Source organism: Poecilia formosa, unplaced genomic scaffold (genome assembly GCF_000485575.1).
Source record: "Poecilia formosa unplaced genomic scaffold, Poecilia_formosa-5.1.2 Scaffold159, whole genome shotgun sequence".
Lineage (NCBI taxonomy): Eukaryota > Metazoa > Chordata > Actinopteri > Cyprinodontiformes > Poeciliidae > Poecilia > Poecilia formosa.
This window is the reverse complement of record NW_006800098.1, coordinates 281,897-301,408: the sequence shown is the minus strand read 5'-3', so window position 1 is coordinate 301,408 and position 19,512 is coordinate 281,897. Positions and strand designations below refer to the sequence as shown.

At 39.2% G+C, this 19,512-nt stretch overlaps 1 protein-coding gene across 6 annotated transcripts in view; it reads right to left on the bottom strand.

The window, feature by feature from the left end:
• Positions 1-19,512, bottom strand: part of chchd3a (coiled-coil-helix-coiled-coil-helix domain containing 3a) — a 62,156-nt gene that overhangs the window by 6,642 nt on the left and 36,002 nt on the right. For all 6 annotated transcript variants that reach the window (XM_016677660.1, XM_016677662.1, XM_016677661.1 and 3 more), the window contains one exon: positions 11,635-11,705. In XM_016677660.1, coding sequence (XP_016533146.1) covers positions 11,635-11,705 — 71 coding nt within the window. The remainder of the gene's footprint in view (positions 1-11,634; positions 11,706-19,512) is intronic.

The following is a 19,512-nucleotide window of genomic DNA, read 5'->3' as shown; positions in this document are numbered from 1 at the left end:
GACAACCTTCTGTTGCTATTGAAGTTTCAAATTTTGGGGGTATGTCTCTACTGGGTTTGCAACTTTAGCAGAATTTTCCAACTTGTCACAGACTCTCAGATGGATTTAGGTCTGCGTTTTTACTACCTCGATCGTGTTCAGATGATGACGTAAACCTCTCTCTTGGAACCTAAAAGTTCAAGGGGTGCAAATAGTTTACAATAAGTCATATTTGTCGTAGTCGTAAATGTATTTAAATGCGACTTTTGGCTTAAATGTGTCTCGGAGTGGGATCCCAGCAGCAGGATATTCCACTGACACGGATGTCTTGTGCGGCGTAACTGCTTTTGTCTCTCTGTTCACACACCCCATAAAAATCCATAATGACTACGCATGCAGATGCCTCTTGGCCTATTATGCTAATAGCGGTGTCATCGTTTTGCTCACATGAGTGCTCAGGACACAGCATCTGCCTCACTAGGCGCGCCTCGCATGGGTGTGAAAGGCAAAGGGATTTTGCCTGCCAGCAACTCCGGACATCTCAAAGGAATATTGGGCGATGAAGCCAAGCCCCCGTAGTCAGAATCAGATGTTTGATTTGCATCCTGGAGAGAGGAATTACCCCCCTGGTGGATACAAAGTGTGGGATTGGTTGCATGGGTCATTACCCAGGGTGCAATGCAGCAGGAAGCTGTAGCAATGAAGATGTGTACATATGCGCCATCGCCACATGGTCTTAATTGCTTGGAGTGATCAAAAAAGGAAAAGAAAAAAAATCTATATGCGGTCTTTTTCCTGGAGTCTTGTATTAGGGCTCGTCTCCAAATCTTCAACAATTAGATGCATCAAAAATGTGCTATTTTTAGTTTTTGTCCTTTACAGTCAATGTAAGATGGCTTTCTAGTTTCTTTCTTTGTAGAACAGCTCTAAACGCAGTCTGAGTGATTGCAGCCATTCAAATTTGAGCTTTTTCACTTTTCCACTCTTAATGCTAAGGCAGACAAATGTGCTCCTAGCTACTTTCCTTTACTGTTAGCTAAAAGATGTAAGTGTGGTCTCTACTTCCTCAACTACCTTTCTGTGAAAAGAAAAAGGGATTAAGTACTCATTCCAAAGAGTTCAGTTCCGGAGCACCTCTATAACTTAAATAACACCCAACATTTGCCTCTCGCGGTGCAGCCTGGAACGTTACGCTGCTGGGAGTCGAAAAGGTTTTTTGCATTTGCGGATCTATCAAAGCGAGATTCAGTCGTTTGCCAGAACGCATGACAAGACCATCGCTCTGCGTCGGTCGGGGTGGGGGGGGAGCTGAACGATGACAACGGCGCTGGCAGAAATCGCTGCCATCCTATTCCTATGGATCCTGGCGCTCATTTATTACACCGCCTATGGGCATCTACAGGGAGGAGAGGAGCCACATAAGCACACTAATTACTTTCTTAAGCATTCCCGTTAATGCCAGGTGCATCCTGCTGATACAAACCGCCGTGTTTATCACCAGTAATGGCCCCAGAGAGGGAGAGAGAGGAAGAGAGGGGTAGGCAGCGAGAGGAAAGGAGGGTGGGACTGAAATGAAGAGCATTTCTTGATGAAAAACTAAACAGAGGTACTTCTATTTATGCTTAATCTCTGGTTCTCTCTCAGGGGAAAGGGCCGCGAACATGGCTGAGTTAATCACAGAGACAATAACACTGTCACACACACTGCAGCGCGATGTTGCATCCCTCTATCATCTGTCATTAAGATTAACATTAAGTTCCTGCCGCCAACCGCACACAGCCGGTGCAAAGTGTTCCCCTCCCTCGTTTTTACATTAAATGCTCTCGTGTCATTTTCTATGTGACTGCTGTGGAGCAGAAAGAGCCAAGCACGAAAACAGACATGCTAAATTCTGCAAATTATGATGAAACATGCCCCTTACTTTTGAACATTTCTTGAAATATTCCAAATATTACAAAAGCCACTTTTAATTATTTAAAGATATATGGTAAAACTAATAACTACCGTTGGATGTTGCTTTAATTTGTAAGGTATGCTTAAACTCTAGTTTTTTGTGGCAACAGTAGAACGGCTGAATGCTGATGCATAGCAGTTTCATAACAACGGACATGGCAGTTGACGAAACAATTATGAATCAACCAGCTCCCATGCAACCAAAGCTGCCTGGCATTCTTAAACAAGGACACGATATCAGGTTCCCAAAAACAAAAATCTTGATGTAATTATGTTTACATAGTTTAACAGAAATAAAAGGAAGAGTGAGGGCCAGAGGCATGATCTACATTTTTCTCCTCTGGTTTGTCCTCGCTCTATAACTTTTCATTTTGTTACGGGTTAATTAATGTGTTCATCTAGCAAATGGGCGAACATATTTAACACCACTGAGCTTAAGTATCTCCTGAATTTTAAAAGCACTAATCTAGACTTCAATAAATTGTAATGGTCACATAAAATCCAGGTTTTCTGCCAAAATTAAACTTTATGCTTATTCAAATAGGACTGTTGAGTGAAAGCCAAGTTCTCTATATGTGAGAGGGAGACTACAGTGACAGAACCTTGAAGCAGAAGCCATAGATTGGTTCTGAGAAAAACAGCCCATTGGACTAAAGTCAGGCTCTTATCTCAAGTCTGTCTGTAGCTGCTTTGGTCCTGAATGCTCAATCTGATTCCAAACCTTGTTTTACGTATCAACACGTCTTCATGTAAAATGAATAGTTTAATAAATCTAAGTTTTATTTTGATTGAGGAAGTATACATGAATCATGTCTATGTGAATATTAATGAAGAGGAGAGGAAAAAATGTGTTCTTCAGATGGATTTTTCATATATCCAGACAGTAATTTATGGATACAGCAGTACGCTAATGTTTCTCAACAGTCCCAATGACTCATTATAGCAGGCTGCGTGGTTTTCTAATTTGGCTGAGATAACATTTCTACGCAAGAAGACAAAAGGAAACGGGAAAATTCACTAAAAAAAACATTCACAAATGTATTTTAATGGCAAATCGATTAATTTGCTTGTAATTTATTCATGCATTATTCACGGCATCTCCTTTATTGCTTTACTTTCAAATTAATTAGCTGAATTTTTAATCCAACATCACGTTCCCAGTCAGTGAAAGAAATCACCGGCACGTCAATATTGCAACGTCGAGAACAACGTACAGTACCCAGTTTCAATCACCTGATCCAGTCTCATCACTATTTACTAAACCAAAGAGAGATTCACGGCTTGCTTAATAAAACCGCACGTGGCGCTGAAATAAATATAGTCATCCTGTCATATACAGTGTATTATTTGCACTGTGCGAGTTTAAGAGTGTGCTCTTCCCCCCCTCCGTCCCCCCGAGACGGTAAATCTAAACAGTCATATAGGGGTTTCGACTTATTGCCATCAGTAGCAGTAAAGGTCTCCATAACAACTCCTCTCCTCATACGACCCAACCCCCAATACACACATGCACCCATGCAAAGACACAAAATTCCCGTATCCCTGATTTATTGATAGAAGGACAAATAAAAGGGAGGCCGAGGTCGGCTCAGGTGTCTGTATTAGTGTGTTTATGCTGCACGTCAAAAACCACAAAGAAAAGAGGAAGAAAAAAAAAAAAGAGTTAACCGTGACAGCGGGTCGTGAAAAACTAAAACAGAAAATCTTGACAAGAAAATGGACAGTGTTTGCTCAATTAAAAATAAGAATATTACTGCAATATAGGAGATGAAAGGTAGTTTCTAGATCCAAGTGGTTTTTATAAGGTTTCTTGAGCAGAAAACAGAAAAAAGTCAAGAACCATCCAAAAGCCAAAAGGCGTTTTTGGATGGTTTTATGCAATAAAGAATAATAGATCACCTGCTCATTCTTCCTTAACACATTCCTCTATCCTAAAGGTGTCCCTGTATCACTTTTAGAGCCTCCTGCTGTACAAGTCAGCATATTTCCTCAGAAGAAGCAGGATTTTGTCTAAGTCTACAGTCCTTAGAGAACATATCAAGCACATGCCATGGCACGCCCTAAGATTCATGTCTGGATTTCCTTTTCGATCTGGACACCAACAGACTCTACGAGGAATAGCGCGTTCCATTTTTCAAACCAACATATATATCGACCATGACTCCCGTCTGCTCTGACATCAGATTCTAAAATGACATTCATAGATCTCTGTTAATGATAGAGCAGGCTTCCATAGTGTGAGACAAGTGTGTGAACAGGCACGGCCATTTGTCATAATCTCTGGTACATCACAGCTCTAAACATAAAGTGAGCCAAAGGGCTGCAACTCTTGAGACAGAGGCAGAAAAAAAAAAAAAAGAAAAAGAAAAAAAGATGTCATCCACTCCAGCAGTGGATGGCATTAAAGGGTCTCCTGGAAGAAAAGTAATAAGAGGGGTGAAATAATGAACGATTGAACGATTTTTGACAAAAGACCAGGCACCAATGGAGAAGTCTGAATGGTGCATCTGTAGGTTATTTTGTCACTCTGATTGCTTGAGGTTTAAAGGGCAGACAAATGGAGGACACGTTTTTCTCGTCATTAAATGTTGTGAACAATAAATATCCATTTAACAACATAGTGGAAAAGCCTTTTGACATTCTAACATACTTTCTCTCCAATACTTCAACCCTTACTCCATCCTATCTAAGCTAACAGAGTGTTTAAATCCTGATTGACATAAATAATCTTTCGTGATCAATATTAGGTTGAACCACACCGACATCGCACCCATCTATGGATAATTCTATGGAGGCAACGTCAAGAAAACTTCACCTGCCAGTGAAGTAACAGTCTGGTGTGCATGCACTGTTAGTCTAAGTTGGTACATAAAGTGGAGGATGGACCCATGTTCTTTTGAATCCTGGACTAAGCTATCTTTTTTTGAATAGTAAAGAAACAATCCAGTGGGAGTGGCTGGAGATGAAATGATTTATTAATCTGGGCCATAGTAGATGGCTTCTTGTCAAGCTTTCCTCCAGCGTCTGCCCAGAAGTATTGAACTGAGACTGAACAAATTAGACGAACACCGACAATTGTAAGATCTTGGTAAACTGTGCAGGCAACCTATTTTTATCCCGCTTGAGGGAGCGTTTGTTGATGAAGGTCTGAGGTGACATGTTCCAAGAGAGCTTGTTTGTCAATGAAAAAGGTTATGTGTGGAAAATATACAAAGGCTTTGAAGATAAAACAGAAAAAAAAATTCCATTTTTTTTTTAGGTTTTTCAGCCTAATTTTCATTAAAGTATTACCTGCCATGTCTTTGATGATAAGAGCAAAAAAAAAATCTTATCAAATGGTATTTGGGCTGATTTTAATGACTTTAGAATAGTTTAGCAATAAAGTTCAAGCTACTTTTTGAAAGATTTCTATGTTTATGGGTTTTCCTATTGCGTCAGAAGCTTATTTGTTCAGTACAACAAATAGTGAACAATAAGGGTACGAGAAAACAACGTTATGGTTCAATCTGCTCGCATCTCACATAATAACTCACGTGTAACTCCTTCCATCACTCATACGCCAATCAGAGAAATGCGGCTCCATTGATAGTATGGATCATGCTCAGCCAGCACTGATTGCGTTGCCAGTCACCACATTGTCTATTTATCATCATTTAGGTCCTTTCTGGGGTTAACAGGGTTAAGGGGAGGGTGCCGGTTCCCCTTTAAAAGGCATTTTTGTTCTCTCTAGTTAAGGCAGGCGTCAATAATAAGACAAGTAAATAAATACAAATGATCCAGTTAAGGAGAAAAATGAAGCACGTTTAATCCATGCTGCTTTTAAAAAGCGGACCTAAGTGACCCCCTGCAGAGAAATACATCAGCATGGATAAGAGATTGAGGAAAAGAAAAAAGACATGAAGAGGGAGAAGAAAAGAGAGAGAGAGAAAAAGCATGAGGGATAAAAGACTGCCAAAGATTGAAGAGGGAGGGCGAGGATGGGAGGCCAGAGTGGAGAGTGAAAGAGACTTGAATTAAGACAGAAAACACTATTTCTATACTGAGTGAACTCTAAGGGAGACCAAGAAGGATGAGTGGGATATACGAAGGAGTTCGGTGTGTTTGCGTTTACCTTCCTTATGCATACCCTGACAAGGACACTGGCCTCTCGCCTCAGGCAAAAAAGACATTTTGAGATTTTGCCCAACATGAAATAAAATTCAGCTCATTGAAGCCTCCAAGGTAACGGAAATGGAGATCGCTGAGGATGTTTCTGGTATATGTTGGGTTCGTTTGGAAAGAATCCAAACTCAAAAGTAGTTCACGCTTTTCTGTCAGCAGCGCAAGTACTAAATTTACTACGCTGCCATCAAAATCTTCTTTTAATTAACTACATTGTGTACGTGCTAGCTGTATGTTTCTATCTCAAGGTCCATCGCTGAACAAGCCCAGATCTGCCTCACTTTGGCACTGCTCTGGTTTCCAAGGACATTTTTTTGTTGTTGTGACAAAGAGTGACTTTAAAATTGATCGTAGAATATGAATAATTTAGAAAACCCATTTTTCACTAAACCTAGAAAAAAAAAATTCCCCAGGTGCAGACTCACAATAAATCCATGGCCATTCTTCTCTTCACTTTAAACTATGTCTGTAAATTCAGTTAGTAAGGGGCGAGGACCAGTTGGGATAACAAGTTATACTGGGTTTTCAAAAGTTGTGGTTTCCAAAACACTAAATCTTGTTGTCTCATTTGCTACAGTTTATAGCCCTAAAAAAAAAACAAGCTGGAGAAACTCTTGGAGTTTTCTCTGGCTGCTGTATATAACATACTTCAACATAGTACGCCCCTGCCCCCACCCGTTGCTGGATGTAGCTTGAATTATGTGCCTTTCCCAGTCGGAAAGATGAAGCTCTTAAGACCAAAAGAGGAGCTTTTAAAGCAGTTATTGACTTCTGTCTCTTTGGCTGACCACCATCCTGTCCTTGTGACCAGGTTGCCTAGCTACAGAATCAGCTGACAGAAAGGTCAAAATGCTACTCAGTCTTTCCTGCCTTCCCACTGCTTACTAAACTAAAGAAACACACCTCTATTACTACAACAAGCAAAACATCTCTAAAATAACTGCATCTAATAAATCAATAAATGTTAGTGATGTCAACATGTTTATACCCTTAAATATTTCTATGTAAAGTTGTTTAATTTTTATAGCTTACTTGTAAATGCATAACAACTGCTGCAGACAAAGACATTAGGGATGAATGTCCATATGAAGAATTAAGAGTATTTATGACACTTTCAAATCTTTTTTGGAAAAAAAAAAGTGCAGTTCACTTTATTTACCTGTCATTTTGTGCAACATTTGATCTCTGGAAAACAAGAGGTTGGTATATTATTTAAAGTCATTACAGAAATGAATGGTAAGAGGGATCTGATACAACATAAAGAAGAAAGACAGGTCTGGTGTCTAGAAAAGGCAGTGCAGAAAAACAACCAGCCATTAACATTCAACAAGTTTTGCTCCACTCCTCCTCGTTCCACCTTTGCTTGTGTGTGTGTGCTGAGAGGCAAAGCAGGGACCGAGACGGCTGTTATTGTCAACTGGATTAAATTTAAAAAACAGATTTATTCAAAAGAGCTAAAAAAGAAACAAAAAACAAACAACAGACAGAGGGAGTGAGCATGTTGCCGTAGGGGAAAGAGGAGTGACAGTGGAGTGACTGGATAAAATGAGATTTTATCCTTCCTGGCAGCACGTATACGGCAAACTGAAAATCTGCAGTCTTGGTCATAAACAAAGTGTGAAACGCATTACATTTGAAGATCTTAAATCAAATTTTGAGACTTCAAAGGGAGGATAAAAATGTTCAAATTAGGAGTTCACATCCTTCGCACTGCACAGGCTTTGGTTTCGCCTACTCAGTACTACATGATGGTCATGTCCCAGGTCAATTCAAAAAGAACCCTGGACACCTTCAACAAAGACGTTTCAGCCTCTGTCAAAGGAGGATGACCCAGGCTTTACTTCATTCCATCTTTTCTCATAAAAATGTGCCTCCATGCTTGTCAGCCTATCTTTTAAGCAATACATGTCAAGCTACAGTTCTATTGAATATCACCAATAGTGCTGCCACAGGTGTCTGTTCATCCCTGCACAGCTCACACATATCTTACATACACGTAGAAGAGCAAAAGGTCAAGCATTCTGTGGCTTTGATAAATAACCACAGGTGAACGAGGCAGCTTATGAATCAGAAGAGAACGAAGGAGATGGTCGCAGTTTTACAGGCAACTGGGAACTCTTATCTGCAGTCAGTGTCATGGGGAACATAAAAGTGTTTCAACTCTCCATGTATGTTTCTAGAAAACCTTATCTGTTACATTTTGAGTGTATTTAAGGGAATGTATGGTTGAATGTAAGCCACCATGTGTGTTTATGTGTGTTTCTTTTAAAGAATGAAAATATGAGTCGATTCAGACTCAGCTCAGTTTTTGGAACATTCTAGTGTTAACAATACCAAAAAAAAATCACAATTAGGAAATAATCTGAGCCATGGCAGATCTGCATCACTTCATACATATACGTGTACATTTTGTGACTGTCATATGAGATTGCATTTAATCAGGTCAGGTAATGCAATATTGCTAATTTTAGAAAATAAAGACACGCTGTTTTTAGCTAATCTCTTGATCACCAGCATTTAAATCAAACAAATCGTTTTTAATGCTGGAGAGCATCAACCCAAAGAACCTGCATAAGAACAGGTGCTGCACAGAGCTTAGGTGGTAATATACCTCTGAGCTCCCACCTACTCCTGATATCTTGTCTGAAAAAGTAATAAACCATGACAGACATCCACATCTGGCCCTACACAGCTTCTCCACTATAATAAACTGTAGCTTAATATCAGCGCTTATAGACCCTTCAGTGGCACTGAGATGAGCTAAAGTGTGAAATAAAGATATTCCCCAAACTATGGCTCACATGCTACATCCACATATTACCATACCAAATGTTAATTCGATCAAACGTGGATAAGGCGTCGAGTCGGTTTATTATGATTTCAACAGGACATTTTTATTACTGTGAAAATCAAAAGAGGCTGAGAGACAAAAGAAATAGTTATTAATGTGCTACAGAGGCCAAAGATTGCATCTTATCTCTGTGAGGTCTGTCACAGGAGCTTGGAGCAAAGATGCAAAAGCCGCTTATTACGAGAGCAAACAAACACGCGCCATTATGCATGAACTTCTTCACATAAACAATAATGGGTCAAACAGAACTCGTTAAATCCAATTAACCCCTTTCGTTTGATCCCCTCAATGCATCTCTGCTCCCGTCTTGTAACACCAGACCTTCCTGCTATTTCATTAGCTCGGATACACAATAAAATCCTCCCCCTTTTTCCGCCATTCGAGTCCAGTCACAGCCCTGCTAATGCACCTCCTATAATCAAATCCTCCAATCACAGTATTCCGTGCAAAGACCCGTGTCACATGACTAACTGCACATTAGGTGGACGCTTGGTTGGAGTTAGAGCTGTCATTTTGCGCTAATGCGATTCCAGTGTATCTTTTTTTTTTCTTTAATTTGATTTGGGAAGTCTAAGCTCTGGCTTCTACGAGTCTAGCGCTAAAGCCCTGGTGGGCTAGGCTAATCAGTTTCCAACATTTCTGAGGGAGACAATGATCCCAGTGTTAGCGCTGGCTAATGACAAGCTAACACAATCAACACAGCCTCCCCAGAGTTGCGCTCCGAGCCAAGGTCCAATCTTGCCCCGCCTCCTGCAGACTCCTCATCCACTTTGCCTACATTACTATGGAGTCTAATGGCCTCTTATTAAGAAGACAGATGGTTGAGGGAAGGGGAGGGTTCCTGTGTCTTCTTCAGTTACATTTACGAGTTGGATCTCAACTACCTCAGTGACAGTTTAAATGTTTAAAATTGCCTTCCGACTGAGTTTTATTATTATTATTATTATTATTACAAGATGTGGCACAAGTTTGCATCAATTGGTAAGACACGACGATCAATAGGGTAAGGATCACCCACACACAAAATATTAAGTAATTTAATAAAGTATCTGGTTTGTTTATTCTATTTTCCATATCTATCCTTGAAGAGTTTCAACTCACTTTTTCCAAGTTGAAATTTCATTCTTTTCAGCTTTCGAGCCAGGTTTATTTGTATAGCACATTTCAGCAACAAGAAGTGTTTAATACGTTTAAAAACATAACTCAATAAACTCACAAAAAACATTACTCTGCAGCGGGAAGATAAAGAGAAGTACTCAAAAGTTTCAATCTGGATTCCAGTTATTATTCAATGGTATTTATCTATTAAGTGTTTCAGCAGTTTTGCATTTTTATTGAAGCTTGTTCCAGATTATTGGAGCATAAAAACTGAAAGGTCATAAAACCTTGAGTGGTCTGGAAGGTTAACACAATGACAACAAGTCTTTATTGCATGTTGGTGCCTAGCTTTTCAGTGATTTATAAACTAACAAAAGCATTTTAAAGTCTATTCTCTGAGCTACAGGGAGCCAGAGAATAGAACTGGGGTTATCTGCTGTAGTGTCATAGTTTTAGTGAGAATGTGAGCAGCAGCGTTCCAGATCAGCTGACTGATTTCACAAGCAGACCTGTGAAATTTCAAGTGTTTATGGTACATTTAGACCATTTATAAAAATAGAATTACAACAGTTCATGTGTGGGCAATGGGAGGGACGAGTGAATAGACTGGCAGAAAAAAAATTAATGAGTGTGGTCAAAGAAATGGAAATAGATCAAAACTATTAAAAATGCTAATACTTTGACTAAAATAGCCCAAAACTTAGAAAATAGGAATGCACAATTAATACATACAGTTTTGCTTGAGGTAACTTTTGTTAACCAGAAAGATAGACAATAAATGAAACCCCTGTGTCAGTGGGAAAAAAAAAAAAAACAAGCATGAGTTGCAGTATTATCATTGGTCTATGTCTCTTCAGAATCATCAGTGAACCACATCATTAACATCAGCTAACAGACGACACCAACGTGGTTTGGGGTCAAATGTGCTGCGGTTGGAATGAGGCTGGCATGATTTAATTCAATCTATTCATCTGCCCATGCAGACAGACGGCATTCAGTGAACGCATCGTTTTGGAGAACAGACATGTGATCGCAACATGAATGCAACGCCTGCAAGACGGAAAAGAGGTTTTTTCAGTTGAAAAATCTTGAATGCAGAAGTTTGAAATCTAATTAGAAAGACGAAGAAGGCATTTCAACGATTTCGAAATGAAAATACTCGTATTGATCAGTGTCACTTTTACTTTGGAGTAATTCCTAAAGGAGTTGCAGGAGTTCAATTTGAATGGCATGTGAGGTGAGCATCGTGCTAATATTTCCAAATCGACTAGGAGAGAAAAATAAGAAAAAGTTTTCTTCATCATTAGGATCTTGTTTTGACTTCTTTGACACTTGTTAATTACTTTTCAGTGAGCGGAAATCAGAAGCGGGGAGCCTGATATCGTTTTTTAAAGCTTTCTACTGCTTTGTAGTTATCGGTGTCATTTTCAGGTCTTCACACAGCTTAGAGAAAAGCTGTGTTGAAAAGTTAATACAAAAAAAAGCTTTAGATAGAAGGGTGGTCACATTTTTCTTTTTTTTTTATTCTTGTTATTTTTCGTGACGCCGTTTATGTCATTAGTTTTGGAAGCATTAACAATGAGTACACTTACTTGAATTTGGCGTTTACTTGGTCGACAGCTTTGTTGTAGTTCTCGGTGGTGACCTTGTAGAACTGCGCGCTCTGTAGACAGAAGAGGAAGAAACTCATGAATGCTTGATAATAGCAGCGTGACTATATAACGCCAAAGCCGGCAACAGTCCTTCAGATGAAACACGGGCTTCATGTATGGCCCAGTGCTCTGCTTAGCTCTCAAACCTCATTCAAATGTAATGTTTGCAAAGTTTTCACAACACACGTCTCGCAGGTATGAAGCTCGCAAAGGCAAAAACCATCAGACCTCTTCTACTACAGTGAGAAAGTGTGAAACACAGGCACTTGCGCTCATCTTCTCACAAAAGACTGCTGTAATAACAGAGAGCAGTCCTGCAAGGCCAAAAGGTCGCTAGTCAACAATGTACAGGCGAGTGGTCAGAATCCCCTGGTGACCCGTAGCAAATGAGCCCACTCAACCTAAATTACCTCCTCAAACACAGCCATATACCCTCTCTTCTGGAGCATTTATATAACCCCAGGAAGATTCTTCTCGTCACTCTCCAGAGGCTGTTATGCACATTTATAATCACGTCGTGAGAGGTTGTAAAAGTGTGACAGATAGCTTGATTTAGAGTGGTTTGAATTTTCAAAGGTGTCAGGGAATGCCTAGCATTACAAATGCTCCTTTGTTGGAAAGGGCACAATACATTCATGAAATGGCGAGACCTCGACAGTAAAGCATTTGCTTCTTTCATTTAGTTTGCTGTTGATGAGTAGGTTAATATCTAGTCTATCATGGACAATTTTGGATAAGACTATTGACCTTAAAAACAAATGACTTGTCTAATCCATTATTCATTGATAAGTGAGGAAAATGCACACAGGAATCCCAGGAAGTCACAATAGGTAGATAAATGTCAGAATCTCATGTTAATGCTGGTATTTAAATATTATTTAAAAACATTGAAATCCTCCACAACAAAGCATAAACGATCATTGCTAAACCAGCCGGCTGTTTAGTGAGTTCACACATCAAACACACTAATAGAAAGTTCAGTGAAAGGAAAATGTTTCGGAGAAAAGAATTAGCAACAATAAGACTACAGTCTTTAAAGCATTGTGAAACAACGCCTGATTAAAAGTTCATGATATATATAACATAACATCTCTATCTTTTTTTGGGGGGGGTCTTTGCACCGTCCTAATTTTCTGTGAAACTCAACTTGGAGTTTTTAATTATCTGCAAACTAATGGCACTTATCACACCATTTCATTTGTTCCACTGTTTGGATTGAATAACTGAAATAAATGAACTTTTTGTTGATATATGAATCATTATGAAGTATCTGCAATAATGAAAACAACTGCAGCAAAAAGATTGATTGAGAAAGCTTCATCTGTAATTTAACAGTGCTTGACAGGTGAAATATTTATGGATTTCGAAGTACTGCTATGAAACAGTTACAAATTATACAGGAATGTGTAAGAATGCAGTTAGTTAAAAAAGGAGGAGTAAAAAAGAATAACTTTCTTTCCAAAATGCAATTATTTGCACTAATCAGAAATGTCAGCAATCTTCTGACATGTTTACTTCACATCTAAAGAGTGTCCAACATCGAAACGCTTCTGCGTACTTTGCAAACTTGCAACGTGTCGCGTTTTCACATTCTGGCTTCTTGGTTTCATCTGCGTTAACTTCACCTTCAAGCAGGAGAGACATTCATCATAGTTCAGTGAGGATCAATAAGAATGAAGTGCACTGCTGAAAAGATCAATAGTCATGTGCTGTAGAGGTAAAAGAGGATGGGACATGACACTGACAAAAAGTCTGATACCAATTGGAGTCCTCTTTATTTGAATGGACGCCATTATAAATGAACCACAGTTTACTGAATGAACTTTACCGGGGCACGATGTGCGGAGTTTCAAAACTACTTTAGAGGTCCGCGTTGACCTCTAAAGTGTACAATATAACAAATTTGAACATGCATACAAAGTGTAATCATCATAAATATGAATATTTCAGAGGAAATATGCTACAAAACAATGACAATGTGTTTTTGAGGCACACAAAGAAAACATGCTGATATTTAAATGGTGTGCTGCTGAGGAAATTGCCAGAAAATATGCTGTTCACAAAAAAATATGCAACACTTCCAGAAACATTTTTTTTTAAACAAGGTTGCTTAAAAATGAAGAGACTAAGCAGGGATATTTTTTTGTGTGTTTTTTTTTAGGGATGCTAAAGAGGCCAGAATAAGTCCTCTCCTGTGTGCTGAGATTAAACCACTGGAAGGAAAAGGAGAGAAAGCCTGAGCTGGGTTTGGGTCTGTGTCTGGAATACTAAGTATAACGTAATAACACCTGCCTAAATGGCAGAGCTGGCACTAATCAGCGCACTAATCCACCTGAGAGGACAAAAGGTTGTGTGTGTCAGTGATTGCAAGGCTTTTTTTTTTTTAATGCAGTTGCAAACACACACACACAAACATCCACTTGTTTTCTTGAACAAAACATAAAAATAATAAAATAAAAGACAAAACAGAAACAGGTGTAGACACAAACTAAAATGTGTACCTGCACCCTGGTGGCTAGATATAAACAGTAACTCACTCAACAGTAGAGAAGAGTATAATTTTTCTGATTACTGAGTGGCCTTAAATTGTGATATCCTGCTGTTATTCCCAACTGATTTCAAGAAAAACCCCTGACCTTTTATTAGTTCAGACAACACACACACACTGAAGTGTCTGGTTAAAAACGTGCCAACCTTTCTTAATCGGGGTTCTAGCAGCTGCCAACACAAACTCACTAAACGTGTTCTGGTCGGTGCCGTCCAGCTACGCCCTGCCTTTGGATGAACTGTTTTAAATAGCAATAGGAATGAGTTTATTGCATGATGTAAAAGGTTCCCATTTATTTTCTCTGTTTGCTTTCTGGGAGGTTTTCTTTTTAGCTCATACCAAAGCAAAGCAGAATACTAGTGAGACAGGTGTCAAACACACATTAAGTCATTACTGCTAATGCACTGCAATGATATGGAAAAGATACAAGCAGCGCTTAAACACAGACTCAGTTTAAAGAATAAAGCGCATGATTGCATGAGCTGATTGGTTCTCCCTCTTAACTGCTGCTAAGTAGGAAGGCCTTGCATTGGATGAAGCCCCACAATGATCAACATTAAGTTAAAAAAAAAACAGCAGCAGCTTCTGCTGTGTAAATTACTGCAGCTTGCTTAAATAGAAAACAAAAAGGTTGGTTTACACATTTTAAGCTTTTTCATTACACACTTTCATTTACGAAACACCTCAAATGATGCCCCAGATTAAACTCAAGTCATTCAGTCTAGGGCAAGATCTGATCAGCAATATCTCTGAAGTCACATTAAACTTTTATAGTCACTCTTCGTGAACTGTGTCATCAGTTTAATAAATGAAACAGTTCTTTTTGTTGGAATAAAATGTCTGAACTACATCCTCGGCATGGAGTCGGGTTCTACGGAAAGCTACCACTGGCCTTAATATTTGATTTAGCTCTGCTGAAGCAAATAAATATCGAAAAGATCAGAAAAAAGTTCTCGAAGACTGATGTTTCAGACCCCTGGTACTGACTATGCAGATGCTATGAAGCTTAGCATTTATTTCCTACAAGCCAAATAGTGAATAGTGACCCATTTGCATTTGTTTTCCCGAGATTTTTAAAAAAGTCACTTCAAGTTAGATTGTCCCAGAGCTCTTAAGAATGTAAACCATAGACTGTAGCAGTTGAAGGACGATACCTGCCTCTACAGTCAAGTCCATGTAAATACCAATATATACCTAAACCAGCAAACAGCAGGAAAAAAATAACTGAATACCATAAAAAGAAAAAAAAAGTCACTTCAAAAAGCTCTGGCTCTAGTTTTGAGGCCGAGGCGTATTATTTACATGGGGTAGTTTCATAGTGAGCGAAAAAAAAATTGCTTTGAAATCATAGCTTCCCTGTCTCAAATATATCTACTGGAGAAAAAGCAGATATTTTAAGTAAGTGTTTTAGGAAAAACAGAGGAAAAGAGAAGTGGAAAGGAATGAAGACAGGAAGAGTAAGAGATGGCTATACCATGAGAGATAGAGACAGATGCCATCACTGCTTTTTAATGCTCTCTCTCCAGTATTTCTTACTTTCATAGAGCGGTGGAGCTTTGCTATAAGATGGCAATTGCTGCTGTGATTGTCCTCCCATAGGACAGGAGCAAAAAAAAACAAAAAACCAATTTCATCGATATACAAGGAAAAAAGAAAGACAGGAGGAGAAAAAAATATTTTCTGAAAGGAAAAAAGAAAAAGATGAAATTGAGGCATTCGGGAGAAAAAACCCCAAACACTAAAGCACAAAAAGAAGAAAAGCTAAAAGAAAAGGGTGTGATAGAGAGATGGATGCAGAGGGAGGGCTTTAAACGATCTGGTTGGGGAAAGGGAAGAAAAAAAAAACATTGGCAAGTTGATTGTTAAATATGAGATTGTTTTACAGCGAGGCAGGTATTGAGTGAAAATTTAATAAATATATAGATATTGTTTTCAGGGGCTATTTGGTAGCCGTGGCCCCAATGAACAGTCGCAGTGGCGGCAGCGGGCTGAGCTGTCTGGGAGCCTGGTGATGGCCTGTCACTGGAAGCCCCTCTGATGAATGGCCATGTTGGATTGGAAGAGACATGTAATATATATCAGACTTACATTCTGTCTCCCTCCTTCTCGCTCTCTTTTGGTCACTTTGCCTCTTTTGCACGATGCTGCGGGGGGAATCCTGAGGTATCTGGGAGCAGCCGAGAACAGACGGAGGGCACAAACAGTGATGGGAGATGATATTCGGCCAGCAGTGCACTGTGAGGAAAATTTAATTTGTCCAATCTAAGTGGAAAAGGGGCAGCTTTGGAAGTGAGAAGTATTATGTTTGGATAACTACAGGACCGTTGATTGGCTAGGAAAACTACAGCTGTGTTTGCAGTCCACCAGCTTCAACTTGAGAGGGTTTTTTTTCTCCTTTTTGTTTTTATAAATCTTTCCTTATTAGACTTGAATAAACATCCCAATGAATTACTGAAATTATATTTTGGTAAATGTGCCGCAATGCTAGATTTTATATTACTATCCTAAAAATGATAAAATATAAAAATAAACAATTTTGTCTTCGTGAGCATAAATACAAACACATTAGGTCTGAGAAGATGGAATGGCTTTTGTGGCAATTTTTTATTTTTTTATTTTATCTTGGTACAGATAGAACAAAGAAAGGCATTCTTAAACTATATTTAAAGTTTATTTCACTTGTCTGGAGTGTCCAATTTATTGATTAAGGGATCAATCAATCAATCAATCAATCAGCTTTATGGGTCTCTGTGTGAACATGCGGAGAAATTGTGAAATCCCACCATCATTTATTTTCATTTCGTCTCTTAAATCACTTTTGCTGAGGCACAAATTTAAAAGCCTAAAACAGTTATTTTAGGCTTAGTCACGTTTTAGCGCAGCTGCACTGAAACGTGACTCAGATGAGTTTCAGATGCGCCTTGATAAGTAAAAACTTAGATCAGCTGAATGTGTCTGTGATGTTAAAGAAAGGTCAGCTGACCTGCAGATGTGTTGCTGACTGACAGCCCACTCTTACACATTTGCATGTAAAGCAGGTTACTGATCTGATTACTCTGGACGGATTGTAATGTCTGGTTAAACGGTCATTGTTTGGCTTGTCTATTTACTTCCTGAATAGCCAGGCCGCATGTTTGGGTCAGGACTGGTTAGGCAATCTGTCTCCACTAGCCTGCATCAAAACTATTGATCAGTCATCGGCATCAAAGGATCTTAGCTATAAGGATGATGGCATGTCCATTTTGACTCAGAAATGTTGCATTTGAGATGGTTAAAAAAAATAAACTACCACAGCACTTGTTGCTACACTATGTAGCACAATACATTTTGTAATAATTATATCCAGCATAATGCAGACTTCACATATCACATTTCTGGAAATCTCTTGCATTCTCTGTAAAGGCGCTCTCTGCAAACTAACCATCATCTACACTTTATGTAAAACGATTACATGCTACATATGAAGTATGAAGGAGCCAGTGGTTTTATTGCTGTGATGAATCAGCGCACATCACAAACAAACAGTCTGACCTGGATAAGTATGCCGTACACTCTGCTTTGCGCTGCAGCTACTTCAATACCTGCATGCTGGTTCAGAAATAATATGCACGAGATTGTGTCTTTTCTGCGCTGATGGCTATCTTTACAGATGTTCTCTCACATGTTCATGCATATCATCACCTAGAGGGATTACAGATTTCCGGAATTATACAGGGGATGATCTAATCCTAACCTGATGACTAGGGTTCTCCTTATGAGCTGACAAATATATCTTATTGTTTTCAGTGCAGGTTTGTATGGCTAACCTGGGTTTTTGAAATAAATGAATGCATTTTTTTCCTTCATAAATAAATTAATGACGCGAGATTCCTCGCAGGTCCTTTATGTGCTTCCCTCTTCTCGTTTCAGATGTAACCTTATTTTTAACACAGCAACAGAAGGCTTTTCAACCTTTTCTCTGAGCTGTCTTGTTCTCTATTATTTGTGACATTTAATCTTTTCAAAGCTCTTCCGTCTTTTCTTTTTTTCATCCCATAGTTTCTCACAAATGCCACTTTATCATAATGTTTAGGTGTGCGTTTTCAGGAAGAATGTTTTCGGTTCCAGTTACTTTTTCCGTCACGTCATTGCCTGAGTTAAAACCCGCCATTTCTCTGTTTTCCTTGAAGCCTGCCCATTTTGTCTGTCCATTCCTCTCTGTCTTTTTCTCTCTCTCTCTTTCAATCTCGTGTTTCTCTTTGAGGTGTGAAGGTGTTTTGTTGACACTTTGATCTAAGGGATATTGACCAGAGCCCAACATGGCTGATGGATGGCCGGCGCTTAAAAGTCAATAATGTCCACGCTCGTTGGGGCTCATCACTTTTACTATCCGCACCAAATGAGCTCCTGTATGCGAAACAGTACGCCAAGTGATGTAATAACCCAATAAGTGTTTGGGGAAAAGAGTCAAGCTAGGATTTATGGATGAACCACTGACAAGTCAAAATGAAACTGGCTTGAATCAAATTTTCGTCAGACTTTTTGGACTGAGTGATAACCTGATGTAATCTAAAGAGATGAAAAGAGAATTTGTATGATCACAGATAGCAGAAAGCCCTGCAAGTAGTGAGAAACAACCCATTACTACTATAAGAAATTAAGCTTAATTGATACATTCGATTGCATAGGGAAAAGCCTTATCATCTTTTGAGTCTTACTTTAACATGTCTGCGCTGAAATTCATGATATATTCTGATAATAGCAGAGTGTGAATGATTCTCCTCCACAATGACTTTGTGACAGCATATAATTTCCATCTGGCTCCCACTATGGGGAGCGTTTGACATTTTGCACCCTCCAAAGGGGAGAAAACCCGTCCCCAGCAGGAGTGTATAATTTTAAGCACATTAACAAGGGCATTATAGTCTTACTTAGACACTTGTGATTTGAGAGCTGCATGAAGGCATCCTTTCTAACCACACTTCAACAGGGCATTTGACCCTGGTCCCCTGCCTTGCAGGCATCTCTCACAGGGACCAGTATGGTGCTGTCATTTGAAGTGTGGAAAGCGTTGCATCTGACCCTTGTCCTAGTCCATGGGATACCAGTATGTCAGAGAAACTCAGGGTAGGATCACTTTCAGAGACAGGAGGATACAGACAGAGATTAAGGCGCAACCTCTTGTCCTTCAAGCAAAAAAAAAAAAAAAAAAAAATGCAGCAGTGACAAAGTTGATGCAAAGAACAGAAATATACAACATACTGGGAAAAACATGCAGATGCTGAGCGGAA